This window comes from Natrix helvetica (assembly GCF_964273705.1).
Source record: "Natrix helvetica genome assembly, chromosome: 2".
In the NCBI taxonomy this organism is placed as follows: domain Eukaryota; kingdom Metazoa; phylum Chordata; class Lepidosauria; order Squamata; family Natricidae; genus Natrix; species Natrix helvetica.
Window position 1 is genome coordinate 229,089,280 of NC_138552.1, and position 15,358 is coordinate 229,104,637.

General features: G+C 41.6%; 1 protein-coding gene across 3 annotated transcripts; it reads right to left on the reverse strand.

The window, feature by feature from the left end:
* Nucleotides 1-643: 643 nt before the first annotated feature.
* On the reverse strand, nucleotides 644-15,124 carry LRRC73 (leucine rich repeat containing 73). Of its 3 annotated transcripts, XR_014174467.1 has the most exons (7): nucleotides 13,994-15,124; nucleotides 11,297-11,457; nucleotides 7,250-7,372; nucleotides 5,449-5,549; nucleotides 3,982-4,165; nucleotides 3,319-3,477; nucleotides 644-2,204 (listed from the first exon to the last, which is right to left on the reverse strand). XR_014174467.1 is itself a non-coding variant. In XM_081942335.1 (6 exons), exons 1-6 carry the CDS (start codon nucleotides 14,263-14,265, stop codon nucleotides 2,134-2,136), a joined length of 912 nt encoding a protein of 303 aa, XP_081798461.1. In that variant the 5' UTR covers nucleotides 14,266-15,124; the 3' UTR covers nucleotides 650-2,133. The 3 variants fall into 3 exon arrangements, 2 of the variants coding, with proteins under 2 accessions (XP_081798461.1, XP_081798462.1); XM_081942335.1 differs by lacking the exon at nucleotides 3,319-3,477 and having other exon boundaries at nucleotides 650-2,204; XM_081942336.1 differs by lacking the exon at nucleotides 644-2,204 and having other exon boundaries at nucleotides 2,232-3,477.
* Between the last annotated feature and the right edge of the window lie 234 nt (nucleotides 15,125-15,358).

Genomic DNA, 15,358 nt, shown 5'->3' on the forward strand with positions numbered 1-15,358 from the left:
TTAGGCATATGCTGATTGGTTGTTGGTTGGTTAGGAGTTTTTTTTTTCAATCTCAGCAAGATCCATATCTCTAGAGGCTTTCTAAATAGATTATCATGTTTGAAGAGTCCTAATGTGAGGACTGATATTATTACTTTGCTTTCCTGTATTCTACCCAAAGTTGTCACTTGGTGTCTACATTAGAATCATGCCTGCAACTGAAAACTGTGTAATTACTATATGCCATAAAACCAGGCTTGCTATGATGATTATACCTTGGCCATGGGATCAAAAGTCTAGGGAAAATGGAATAGGCAAGGAAAGTTCTTAGTATAAGAGTAAGACAGTAGCTAATGGATTCAGTGTTATATAATCTTCATTCTGTCCTCTGGATATTCTAAAAGCATCTTTCTCATCTTTATATAATTTTAGCTTCCAAAATCAGAGGTGTCATGGGAACAGGTCCAGGAATTTCCCTTTGGAAAATTATAGAATTTGTAGGCCAAGGAGTAGGGTTAGGGTAATCCTAGCCCTAACCCCATTTTACACCCAATTCCAACAGATCTAACAGAGGATCCATAGAAACAAACAATTCTGATTCTTTTAGTCTAGGGACTTACGGACTACTCCCCCCCCCCCCCACCTCCAGTGGTGGAAAGACTGCCTTTTGGAAAAACCTGATAGATTTGACACATGAATGTTAACCATCTCCATCTAAGAACTGCCTCTTCCTCTTCAACCAAATTTGCATGTGGGGGGACAGGATGACTTGCTTACCTGTTTCATATTTCTTCCCCTTGCAATCAGCCTAGTTCTTGACCGTTGCAATGGAAGTCTGGGGAGGAAGAAAGGAGGACAAAAGAGGAGAACGGTGCTGCTTTTCTCTCGTTTGCTTCTGTAAATTAATCTGGCTATGAATCATCCATAGTGGTATTTTTTTTCTATCTCCACTTCCATAGCTGAGTAGGATGGTTTAATCTAGGAAATCTGCACCTACTTGGTGAATTCTTGCTTGATGCTAGAGATCTCTGGCCCACGGCTTTCAGGGAGGAAGATGTGATTCAACACCGGTATTCCATCTGGAAGACAGAGAGGGCTAGGTATCTAGCATTGCCAGCTTCTGTCCCCTGTGATACTTGTTGGATAGGGATGAACCCTCTGGAGTTGTAGATGAAATGTGTTGATGGTCTGCAGCTTTGATAGTTGACTGTGTTCCCCTCTTGAATCAGGATAGGGAGGTGACAATGGATAATGGGTGTCTTACTTGGCCTTAGCTATCTGAGCAGGGCAACCTATTCACTGACAAGAAGTTGTCTTTGCTGACTACTTTATGCACCTCTCATTTTAGCCCCAACTTGGAAGAGCCACCCAGAATCATGTGAGAGTTGAGTGGCATCACATTTTATTAAATTAATTTATCAATATTATTTCCACAATCAATTATGTGATTGTTGTAGCTTTTATTTTTAATGGCCTATTGTCATTTTGTGAAACAAAGACTATATCAAAATGGATTTGAGAAGATAGACAGCAAAGTACATGAAATTGAGTTCGATGTAGGACTTGGCTGAAAAAGTTCTTACAACGTTAGCATTCTGCTTTTCGTAAGACTATAAGATACGTGGAGTCAAGCAGCCAAAGTGTTTTACTGATAACTTGCTCAGGTGAGCTGTAACTATTTTCAGTGTACATCTCCTCCCTTCTAACTTTTTCATCCATACGCAGATCAGAACTCTGCCATGTTTTTGTGAATTTTATAAAATTTTACCTCAGCATAAATACAAGCAATAAAAAGAATATCTCTCATACATAAATATATACATCTGAAAAAAATGCAGTTTCTCTCAAAGATCAGTTAAATATGGCAAAATATAAAAATACAGCAACTGAATCATCAAAAGCAGATGATAAGGACTGATTAATTAGGATCTGGTTCCAGTGTAGGAAAAGGAAGGTGACTAATATATGGATCTTCAGTCACACAGCCCAGTATTTGCATACAGGCATATCAGCTTTCCTATCTTTGCTTTGTGCACACATGAATTCAGAAGCACAGTAGACATTACACAAGATGTGTGAAAATACACATTTCCACCAATACATGATCTTTCCAAATACAGTACATGGAAATATTTTTCTTATCAGACATTCTGTTCACATCTCTGTTTCCGCTAATAGACTTTCTCCGAGGCCTGATGTTACCAAGACCATCTGGGAACTAGAATCTGAAATGGAAAAAAGTTTCTTTAGCATTGACACTGGCAACTTTTTAATCTCCCGTTCGGCCCCGTAGATAGTGCTGCCAAAATCCAAAAAGCAAAATGGTTAATTTTCAGCCTGTGAATTTCTCTTTTAACTTTGTCTGAAAATCACAACAGTAAAAATCCAGCCATCTCTTTATCTAGTGATCACAGCAGTTCCCTGCAGGTTTCAGCACCAGGAGAGAAGGGAGGCCATCCTCCAATGCAGCAAACCCTTTTTAAGAACACCGGGTTCATTAAGCCCCTCTTTCTTAACACCTTTGAAGTGTATTTACTGTAAAGTTGCCAGAAATCTTCGAAGCAACAAGTTTGTAAAAACCAGCCGGTGACTTAACATTTGTTCCAATACAAAATTAAATTAACAGCCTGCATAATGAAAAGAAATGAGGTAAACAGCAAAAAGCTTAATAAGAACTTAAATCTTAAAAAGTTACAAACAAATTAAGGGACCAGAGAGTTTTGAAATATTAGGACTTTTGTTAAAAGTTTTGGGAAATAATTTTTAAAAACCCAGTATTTTCATGGTAATATGAGTTAGGTCTATTAAAAAATAAGCAATAGAAATTTGAAAATTTGCAATTTTGAAATAAAAACACTAGAGGGGACTAAAGACTTCGGGCAGAAAAAAGTTCAATGACAAACAAGGTTTATTAAGGATATGTTATAATTAAATATAATTAATGAAGCATTGTGAAGCAGTATATAAGACTAAGTACTATTGCTATTTCAAACTTATTTCACAAAGGATTGAAGGGGACTCACTAGGTGTTGTAAAATTTGTGATTCGAAAGTCCCTAATTGCTGAAAAGCAGTTAACAAGCATTTTCCAAAGGTGATTAAGAAAGGGGGAATACAAACCAATTGTCTTTTTGAGGAGCCAAATGGAATTTGAACAAAATGGCTATCCCCTCCTCTCCCAGAGCTTTAAAGCTACTGAGATCACTGTCTCATGGTCTCCCCATGAGGAATAACTATCTGGAGCACTTGTGGGTGATCTCAAGTCCTCTCATTGTCCGGAGAGAAATTATGGAGAGGCAGTCTACTTGCTGGGTCTTCATTCTGTCATGGTCAGCTTCACCTTTTGTGGTGCCATCTTCAGGTTGTCGTTTCTTCCCCAGAAGTCTTCCCTGCAGTTTTCTTGAAAAGATTTTGGATGTGGTTTGCCATCTCCGTGAAAGCATTAACTATTAGTTTATAATCAAATTTAGTATCCATCAGCTTCTATTAAGATTTCATCCTGAAAGAGGAATTTCAGTTCTAGATAAACTATGCCAATTATGCTAATACAAATAAATATTGGGATGAAAGAACAATACAATTTGGAGATACAAGTATCAAAACTTCAATATTACAAGAATGAGAACATAGCCATTCTCCAATTTATGTGGTGATCTGAAATATAGAATTCCTCTATATTTGAAAAAGCATCTCATCACTAGGAGTCTCAACTAGTGGGCTATTTTAAGTATCTGGTCTGTTTAAACTGTTCTACATAGCTTAATATACTTTTCCCCTTTATAAAGTCAGATAAACTGACTGAAATACAAATTAGTTTTACAGTATGATAAAAACATACTAAAGACTAAATGACCAGTGTTCTAGTAAATTCTTTTCTTTTCCAAATAAATCAAAAGATTAAAAAATGCAGTATCCTAATTCCACATAAGATAAATCCTAGGATAAAGCGTGTAAATCTCCCACACAGTGTCACCTCCCATTCTCAAGAGGGAACCAATCTTACTGCTTTGACAGATCCAGGAATTCTTCTCTCTGGCCATCACTTCATGGTTCACAGTCTCATCTTCTTCCTCTCCCTCTGAAAGAAGGTCTGAGATTTGCTGTTGTAGTTCAGGACTAATGTTGTTCTCTGCCAGGATCAATGTCCTCAGAGCTGTTGGATAGTTTTCTACCATGTCCAATAGGATCTGAATTGAGTCAGAACAGAGGCATCATGAGCTCACTCTAGTCTCTAGGTGACCAAGGAAAGAAAAAGAACTGAAATGTATTACAAACATCATGAACCTCAGTGACTCAGTGGTTAGAGTGCAATACTGCAGGGTACTTCTGCTGATCACCGGCTGCCGCCAGTTTGGCAGATCAAATCCCACCAGGCTCAAGGTTGACTCAGCCTTCCATCCTTCCAAGGTGGGTAAAATGAGAACCCAGATTGTTGGGGGCAATGTGCTCACTCTGTAAAACTGCTTAGAAAGGGCTGTAAAGCACTGTGAAGTGATATATAAGTCTATTGCTATTGCTATTTGGAGGTGGGAGAAACTTCTAAAGTAATTTACCAGATGCCCTGCATGGATTGCCCCTGTGACAGATTGGGAGGAAGCTAACCACCAGACTGCAAGAACAAGAGCAAACGGTTAAATGAGAGGATCCAAACTCATTGCAATGAACAAGGACATGCATTCAATTTTGCAGCTATTAAGATTGTTGGCTGAGCAGGGACAAAAATAGCCAGAGAACTGATTGAAGCCTGGGAAACGGGCCCCTAACCAGTCAATAGGAGTGCTGATGTACCACCACCAGCTTACAATGTATTTAGGAGCCAAGTGTGTGGCGGCACACTGAAACAACAGCTAACTACTTAATGGCTGGTCATCAACACCCTAATCAACAACTAAAAACCACACACAATCAGGCATCATATAAATACAACTCATAGAACAGCCACATGCACACATTCTGAAGAGAGAAGTTCCCTGAGGATGGGCTTCAGCATGAGCCTGAAAGCTTGGAAGAATAAACCTTTGGTTCTGGTGACCGACTCAGACCGAGTCCTGCAAGATCTAAAATGTATTTATTATGACATGGGATTAAAAAGACTTGAATGGCCAATTAACTTAAAACAGTTGTATTTCTTCCTATTCCCAATAATTACACAGAGCAAGTTCTGCATCACGAAAGAGAATCAGTACTTTTATCACTAATTCACCCTATCTAACACTTGTGACTGTCCATCTTTGTTGATTCAAAACAAAACAACACCCCACCCCACCCCCTTCACATCAAACCAAATCTAAGGGGAGGTAGGATGTCTTCCACATCATTACAGTTTTAAGTAATTGTAAATTCTTGGGTCCCTTTAGAAAAGGAAAAATACACGGGGAGGGGAAAATTATGTGCAAGCTTTGCAGTTGGTCACACTGACTTTCATGACAGGCAAGAGGACTAAGGGCAACAAAAAGAGATCTTTCCTTACCATAGCCGACTGGTTGGTAAGTCCTGTCCCTTCCAAGTCTAAAACTTCTAATGTGCGGCTGGATGCCACTGAAACAGCCAGCATCGCTGCTATCTGGTCACCTATGGAAGAGAAAGCCAGGAGATGTGAGAAAAACATAGTGCGGCTCTACCAGATGCACCCACTTCAAGAGTAGCAGAACGAGAGGGACATCCATAGTCATCTGAATGCTGAAACTTTCTCCACTTTCCCTCAGATTATGGCTCCTAATGCTGAATTCCATAGTTGCAGCTTTATAAAGAAGATGCTGCATTAATACTTTACCGTGTGTTGACAGTGCAGGATCCTAGGCAATGTGAAAAAAATTCTCCTTTTCCTCCTGCTTTTCATCCTTGGCAAACTATAGCCAAACAATAGCAAAAAAATTAAAATAAATAAAATCCTCAGACACTGTGCAAATCTTTGAGTAATCCTTGTCTCTCCTTGTCTCTGAGTAGCCCTCTAGCAGCTTATGATTGGTTAGCAGATGAAAGGATATGCACTGCTCCTTGGGAACTGAGGTGTGTGTGTGGAGGGTAAGTGGGGGGAAATATCCATCCTGAGAGGGCAAGGTGAGGTAGGGCGTTCACAAGTATGGCCAAGATGTTCACATCTATCTCCTTTAATGGGATGACTAGTACAGAGCAGCCTGGCTCACCAGCTGCCAAATCAGCTCAGCAATGCAGCTGGGAAGAGAAGAAGTTTCCATGGCAACTACTGTTGGAACTCCTCTTTGCCTTGCTATTTTTTGAAGCGGCAGCTGGGAAACGAATAACATGTCCACCAAGCCCAGCAGTAAAGTTCTACAGGATGTGGGATAGAATCCAGCCAATGACCCCACAAATGAGGTAGTGCCACGGAATCTGCAGAAGAAGTTCATAATCTTGGTTCCAGATGGCCCAATAGTGCTCTGATGCTCTTCCTTTGTGTGGAATGGGGTAGACCTCCGTCCTACTTTTCCAGAATAGAGTACATGATGGCAGGTTTGGTTTTGTGCTTTCAGCTTTCAATTATGGAGTGGCCTCTTAAGCTTTCTTTTATTGCTTCTTTTTTAAGCATGTGGGTGGAAGATTATTCCTGACAAAATGGGTCTGGTTTACAGACAAGGAAAAAAAGGGGGAAAAAACTAGATGGGGGGAGACCTGAGTGAAAATTTACTAAGTCCCAACCAGCCTTTGAAGATCAGGTGGGGGAGGTACAGTCCCAACACATCCAGAAGACAATGGGCTATAGAAGGTTGGGATAGAAAACACCAGATAAGCTGGCACAATTGGGCTGATTTTGTAGAAAGCAGCTTTACCAGCTGCCAAATTTGCTTTTTTTCCAAGTAGCCTTCTTATAGTCCTTAGGTCCTCTTGATTAGAGCACAGAATAAGCTGCTTTTAAATTACTATTGGTATAAGGCAATCATGTCAAACCCACAGACCGCATCAGGCCCTGGACAACGAGTAATGAAGCCCTATTTATTAAAACAAAATTAAAGGAAGTTTGTTATTTATATACAGTAACTACATATTTTATACGCTGCCCAAGATGATTCCTCTTCAGTCAATGAGGCCCAGGCAAATCCAAAAACTGGGCACCCGTGGCATAAAGCAATTTGACTTTGATTCCTAACCGAGAAGACCAAATGGCCGCCTAAGTAGCTCCGTTGGGTATTATTTGGATTTGTTTTAAGATGCAAGCCTTAAATGTTGTAACCTGTATAATACCAGCAAGATCTCTAGTAGCTGGAAGGACACATAAACACTGCAAAGTATCCAAATCCAAACAATCCTCTTACCCAGGGGGTTGTAGTCCAAGTTCAACACTCGCACTTGGGAACTATGAGCCACTGCAATAGCCAGACGTCCCCATCCCTTGGGGGTGATGCCAGAGTTTGCACTGAGAGTCAATTCCTTCAATCCTAGGTATAAAAGAAAAGCAAGATGACCTCAAGGCAACTTTTACAAAGCCTCTTCCATTCAGGGTTGATATCACTGAATTATTCATGTAGGTGAAACGTATCCAACCTTGATCAATTAACCTCAAAATGTATTTTCAACAGGCTCTTGTTCAAACAAGTACTACAATTATTTGGTAACCTATGTTAGGTATAGGAGAAATTAGAAGTGGAGCAAAATATTTTCAGGAGCAAAAGGAGCTCAAGTTGCTTGAATGGCTGAGAGGCAAGCTCCAATAGTGTTATCTTACCACCTCTATTATCACAATAATGCAACAATAAGCTAAATATTTGATCATGTTCTACCTTTCTCCAGCTAATGCCGTTCAGATGTGCTGAAATGAGAACAGAAATCCTAACCAGTAGGGCCCAATCTTGCAACTTTCAGTCCCACAACTTCTGGAGCACAAGATTGGGGAAAACTGTTTCAGGAATATTTGAAGTTCTACTCTCTGATTCTCCAATCCAAACGATAGCTACCGGTAGCCTTTGACTTACAACCCTTTTGTTTAGTAACCGTTCAAAGTTACAACGGCACTAAAAATGTGACTTGTAACATTTTTCACACTTACGACTGGTCAAAATTCTGGTGTTTGGCAACTGGCATGTATTTATGCACTGCTCCAAGGTCATGTGATCACGTTTTGTAACCTTCCCGGCTGGCTTCCGACAAGCAAGGAGGAAAGCCAACTTCGATAAGCAGCTGCTATGATTCACTTGATATCTATTGCAAAACTTACTTAACAACTGCCTTGTTAGCAGCGGAAACTTGGTGCTCGATTGTAGTTGTAAGTCGAGGGTTATCAATTTAAAAAGATAAATGTAACAGACTGGCCTGTGTTACAGTTTATATGTCTCGTCTACAACCCCAGGATGCTATAAACAAAATATACTTTCAAAATAGAAGATTGTTTATTAAGCTATATTGGGAACATGAGTTTAAAATGTTACATATATTCATTACCCTTTGACTTAGGGATACATTTCCACACCTGCAGCTGATTAGCATTTTACACTTCTCCATATGAATGCATGTCTGAGCAGCTGAACTGATAATGTTTGCAAACATACTGTACTATAGAGACTATATAATTAGGCAAGATGTTAACAGTGTTCAATTAAATAAACATATATACCGTAGTTATATGTTCCCGGGGAAGATTATTATGGTTTTAGATAATCAGAAAAACAAGATTGTATTAAGGTAAAGGTACTGGCATCTGTGTGCTAGTCGTTCCCTACTCTAGGGGATGGTGCTCATCTCCGTTTCATAGCAGAAGAGCCAGCGCTGTCCAAAGACTTCTCTGTGATCATGTGACCAGCACGACTAGATGCCAAAAGTGCACGGAACGCTGTTACCTTCCCACCAAATATGGTCCCTATTTTTCTACTTGCATTTTTACAAGATTTCGAACTGCTAGGTTGGCAGAAGCTGGGACAAGTAACGGGACCATTACGCGGCACTAGGGATTCGAACCGTCGAACTGCCGACCTTTCTGACCGACAAGCTCAGCATCTTAGCCACTGAGCCACCGTGTTTCTTTTAAGATTGTATTACTTATCACTTAATTTTTAAAATGTACCATAATATCAGGAAGTTCATTTATGAAACTTTTGTCTATTTAAAATCAACATCTGATTGGGTTCCTAAGGACGAATGTTTAAACAAGTACAATTACTAACAGCAACCTCAAATGATGGTTTCTTATTCAAAAACTTTATCCTTAACTGAAGGTGAAAAGTAATCATCACGGTCACAGTCTAATTTATTTCTAACTTGGGAAAGAAAAAATATAATAATATAACAGACATCTTTCCGCTTGCTTATATTTGAATAATAATATAGTGGTACTTTCCTTGACATCAGCTTTATCAAAGAGCCTTATAGCTTCCCTGCAATCTATTGTGTATTGAGGAATTCTTAGTTATCAATTTTCTTAATGGAAAAACGGAGGCAGGTTGTTTAAAAAAACCTAGCCAAATGCACACAGCAGGTAAATTGAAAATAGTATGCAGAGCAAATCAGGTTTTATAGATCTCAGTAGGTTGCTTTCCAGACAGCAGTAGTTTCCTATTAGGCAAAAACTGGTTGAAAGCGTACAAAATAATCTTTCTTTCTTAGGTAAATAGAACTAACTGCCTTATAAGTGGTTGCTCAGCTGTTGGGGGTACCCAGATCTGCCCCTATAATGTTTTGGCTAGGTAGAAATGCTCCGCCCAAATTCTTAACAACTATGTATTATACACAATCAGCAGTCTAGAGTGGTCACAATTGAAGCTTGAGCTCAAATGTATGTATACAATGCTTAGTTTAAACCAGGGGTGTCCAAACTTGGGAACTTTAAGACTTGTGGACTTCAACTCCCAGAATTCCCCAGCCAGGCTGGCTGGGGAATTCTGGGAGTTGAAGTCCACAAGTCTTAAAGTTCCCAAGTTTGGACACCCCTGGTTTAAACTAATCTTTCCTCTGTTGGTTTGAGTTTCCTAATCTAACTGGAATGCTTTAAATCCTTTAGAAACAATCTTGGAAATAACAAACATTCAGTATTATGAATTTGTCTTGGATTTAGCTCAGTTGATTTTTTACAGAAAGCAAAACAAAACAAACAAAACTTAGTCGTTCTAGTATTATTTATCCATCCATCTCTCTTTGAGACAATTCTACAGGCTTTACTGAACTCCAAAAGGTGGTATTATTGCCAATTACTGAATCTTGGATGCCCTGACCAAAACTTTATGCTTGGATGTTATCATTCTAATATGATTGTCCCAAATCAGAGCCTCTACAACAGGGGTGTCCAAACTTGGGAACTTTAAGACTTGTGGACTTCAACTCCCATGCTGGCTGGGGAATTCTGGGAGTTGAAGTCCACAAGTCTTAAAGTTCCCAAGTTTGGACACCCCTGCACTACAATGTGTGTATTATGTTATATAACTCGTGTGTCTCAGTCTGTCTGTCTGTCTATATGTGTATATAAACACAGATCTATTTATTTTTGTATTATACCAAGGATCCATATTCAGCAGAACATACATTCAGCATTTCCACTCTTGAATTCCTAGTGGAATCTGGGTTAGAAATTAGTGAAAAATAAGGGGGAGAGGAGATTATAAATTCAGAGAAGGCAAAGGAGCATTTTACTCAATCAAGCATTCTCTGGTACTATTTCTAATAATTACAGATTTGATATTTGCTATATGTAGTTGTTTTGCAGAAAACAAATGCATGATACTTACAGGACACCTTTTATGTTATAGAAGAATGCTTCACATCTCCAGGGTACAGAGTTTACCTTGAATACATATCAGTGGTGGCATACGACCAGTACGCCCGGTGCGGGCGTACCAGTGCCTGCTGGTAGCACCATGTACCGTTCTGGTATGGTGCTCCAGAGGGCCCACCCACCCTCACCTGTATTTGAGCTGATCGGAACTTTCACGCACGTGCATGGAGCGTACAGCGCCTGTGCAATACTCCGCCAAGCAGCTGGAGTATCGCGGGGTGGTTAAGTATGCATGCACGTGGTGGATGCCGTGGTGCAACGGGATCCGGAACGCACCACTGATGTGTGTGTGTGTGTGTGTGTGTGTATTTTCAAGAGCCCATTCTAGTTTCACACGAAAAGAAGTAAACTTCTTAATATTGTCTGTGAAGAGTTGAAAATCATTTTTAATATAATTTTATTAAATGTTTAAAAACATTTTGCTTGAAACTCATTTATTCTTAACTCCCTTAAGCCTCATCATCTACCAGAAGATTTCTGGTTTGATCCCATTGAACTAAGAAACCATAATTTCTTTTGACTAAGGAACTCCCACAATCCCTTTTGCTTTACTGGAGCAAAAGACCAGGCAGCTGCAAAAGACAACAGTTCCTCTCTTCCTTACCTGACTTGGCCCCATCAGGAGGAAGAAGGCCACAAATCAAGTTGATACCTTCATCCCCCAGCATGCAATCCCCCAAATCCAAGGCCACAAGAGAGGGATGGATGGATAAAGCTGGGTTGAGAATGGCCAGACCAGCATCTGTCAGAGGACTTCCATGAAGGCTGCATAAAGAAAAAGGAATTATAGTCTCACTTTTCTTTGACTTGCAAATGATAAGCCTACGTCAGTGTTTCTCAATGTCAGCAATTTTAAGATATGTGAATTTCAACTCCCACAATTCTAAGCCAGCATCCACACATCTTAAAAGTTGCTGACGTTGACAAACACCAGTTGGCATACTTGCTGCATATTGTACTTGTTTTTCAGAAATGAATAAAACCAGGCACTGGTAGAAAAACAGAGGAAGGTTATACTGGAGGATAGGAACATCTGAGCCTTCTGAAACAGGGAGGAGAAAATGCTGGTAAAATATCTTCTCTAAAAGCCTATTGATATATATTTTCCTCTGAGCTGTCTTGTTAGGAGCCTATTTCTTTTGTTGGAAGTCATCTCGAAAAGCAGGGATGTCCAATCTTGGCAACTTTAATACATGTGGGCTTCAACTCCCAGAATTCCCCACCTAGAGTGGCACGGGAATTCTGGGAGTTGAAGTACACAAATCTTAACATTGCCAAGGCTGGACACCCCTGAGACTTTTCTTAGGTAGATTCTTGTTCATGAAAGTTACTTTTTAATTTAGGTGTAAAACATTCTGCTGGGTTGTTGTTTCTTTGATAAGGAGCATTCAAGTTCAGGTCAACTGTTCCGTATCAGAGGCAGCCATCAGATTTGTTACTCCATGCTTTTTGTTGAGAAAATTTTGTCCTGGTACCCTGTTTCCCTGAAAATAAGGCCTCCCGGATAATAAGCCGAATTGGGCTTTTGAGCGCATGTGCTAAAATAAGCCTTCCCCTGAAAATATTACAACACAGCAGCAGCCCTGAGGTGACCATGCTCACCGCCTCCTGCACCTCAAAAATAATAAGACCTTCCCGAAAATAAGGGCAAGTGCTTATTTCAGGGGTCAAAAGAAAATAAGATCCTGTCATTTTGGGGGAAACATGGTACTTATCCTTTGTTTGATATTCAACACACAACCTAGAGCAGTGATGGCGAACCCATGGCATGCATGCCACAGGTGGCATGCAGAGCCATTTGTCAGGGCACGCAAGACGCTGCCCTGTCAGCTGGCCAGCGCGCATGCACGCGCTGGCCAGCTGAGTTCACCCTTTTTAAAAGACATTTTTCGCCCTCCCCAGGCTCCAGAGGCTCTATAGGCGCCTGGGGAGGGCGAAAACAGCCTCCCTGCCCCCTCCGGACGCCCTCCGGAGGCATCAGGGAAGCCTCCGGACAGTCCCTGAAGCCTTCAGAGTGCTCGGAAGATCGTTTTGAGCGCTTGGAAGGCTTCAGGGACTATCCGGAGGCTTCCCTGATGCCTCCGGAGAGCATCCGGGGAGGCAGGGGAGGCTGTTTTCGCCCTCCCCAGGCTCCTATAAAGCCTCTGGAGCCTGGGGAGGGCAAAAAAAGCATGTAAAAATGGGGGGGGGGAGCCCCTGTAGTGCGTGCATACGCACTGGAGGTCGCGCATTGCATTATGGGTGCAGCACACCCATACATGACCCCCCTGCGCTCCCCCCACCTATGGCACGCGAGCCAAAAAAGGTTCGCCATTGCTGAGCTAGAGCTTGTTGGTGTTGGTTGCCTTGCGGTGTTGGTTGCCTTGCGACTTACTACCCTTTCTAGCCAATAGTCACATGGGTGGCTCTTGCCCTCTACATGTCCCCTTGCAATCTAGTCTTAGTTTCTGTGGTAATTTTGTATATTTTTGCACTTTTTTTCTCATTAGTACAGGTAAAGTGAAGTTTTTATTTTATTTAATCTATTAGCTTTTAGGTTTATTTCTCATGTAAAGTAATGATATACAACCCTATGTTTTTACATATTGCCTTAAAATGTGCATTGTCTTTGGTTTGGGAATGCATTAAATTTATTTACATTATTCCTTCTGGAAAAAATGCATTTGGTATTCATAGTTTTTGGTACTCATTGCAACTACCAGAACCAATTAACAACCTGCAATTATAGGGACTAAAGCAGCTTTTTAAAAAATTATAATAAATTTAAGAGGTCTGTCTCAGACTTCCCCTGAAAATGAATGCAAGATTTGGAAGCTCATTTAACTATTCCACCAACATAATGTAACAAAATGGCAAAATATAGGTCTATGTTTGTGTCTATGGTGGAAAATTGCATTCCTACTAAAATCGATTGGATTTTGAGTTCTTATCAGCTCCAGCCCAAATAGCAAACATTCTAATTTGTGGCATTTACTAAAGACTACCTATTACTCTGGAGAATTCAATTGTTGTGATTATCAATATTTAGGATTGGATGACCCCTGGTTCTTTAAAATGCATTAAAATCCCGCCTCCCAGGACAAGAATATATGTTTCTTTGGAACAATAACCATTTAACAATATTGAAAGGATAACAGAACTACGCTAAGGAATTATAGTAGCCCTCCCTCATGCTTGAGTACATTTAAGTCAATGAAACATAACTTTTAAAAAAACCAGCACAGCATTTGCCCTGCAGGATTTGCACCCCTGGAGTAAGAGGCAACATTCTCGGTTGATACTAATAGGAGGGCCTACTCACAATAAAGATTGGACAGAGCGGTTTGTCTTCAGAGCTTCAGCCAATTGCTTGACCCGATTGATATTGGAAACAATCCCTAAATTAAGATTAAGTTGAGCCAAGGAATGAGACTCTGCCACCCCCTTGCAGATGCGACCGAAATCTCTATCGGAAATTTGGCAACCCCGGAGGGAAAGCAGTTTGATGGAGTTCTCCCGCAAGCTCTCACAAATATCCCGAATTTCTGCACTGGATAAAGTCTCCCCAGAAATCTGAATAGATCCTGGCAACATCGCTCTGAAAACCAGCAAACACCTTCCGCAGTTGAACTACGTTAATCTGGATTGCTGCACTCCAAAAAATATGGGAAACCCAGGTTAGCGCACCGGGAGCGCTCTGCAACCCAGTTTAAAAAGAGAAAAGCAGAGCGTTACAAAAAGGAGTGAGCCGACAGTTTTTTTAATCCTGTGTAAAATCGGAGGACTGATGCGATTTTAAATGAAAGGAATGCATTGATCAAAACAATCTGCAATTCGGAAAAAATCCTGCCGGGCGTATTGCACGAACTGGACCCGCGGAGAGACATCAATCCAGGCGCGTGGTTGCATGGAAGTAAATTCCGAGTTAAAAGCTCGGAGGTGAACAGCGCCTGCCGTCTAGACAGGGGGGAAAGGGAGCGCGCTCCATTTCCAAGGATGGGTGGAAAAGTGAGCGGACGGATAGGCGGCGCAGGAGAAATGCCAGGAATAAGAAATGCAAAATCCAAATCAGAGCCAAAGTCTTTCCAGGATTTAAAAATCCGGGGCAAGGCGGATCTTCTGGATTCTGCAGAAGCGGGAACCGGGAATCCGCCGGTGAAGGATCCGCCGTGTATCTTCCGGGTTTTCTCCCGTTTCAAAGAAACCCTTGCGCGCTTCTTCCAATCCGCAGAGCTCCAGTCGTCATCGCCGCCTTGCTGCTCTCTCCGCGCCGCCCCACCTGCTTTTCCTCTGGCACCAACCGAGGCCCGACTCCTCCGGCCCGGAGACTGCGGGCTCTGCCTCCCTTCCCCGGCGCTTCCTCCTCCTCCTCCTCCTCTTGCTTTTACCGCACCCGCGGCTACCGCTGCAGCCCTTGACGCAGCTTGACCGACGCGCGGAGCGGATCCGGCCAGTCCTACCTCCTCCTCCTCCTTGGGTCTCGGGGGAAGGAAGGATCCAGCTTGATATGGCGCTGTGCCGGTTTCTATGGCTACCCTCCGATACTGGAGCCGCCGCCGCCGCCGCCTCTTGCCAAGACAGTCACTCGGCGGCGCCTGCAGCTACCACTTTTCACACTAAATCCCTCCGCGGGCTGATCCCTTGCAGGAGCCATAAGCATCCCTCTCCTGTACCTCTTCCTCCCCCG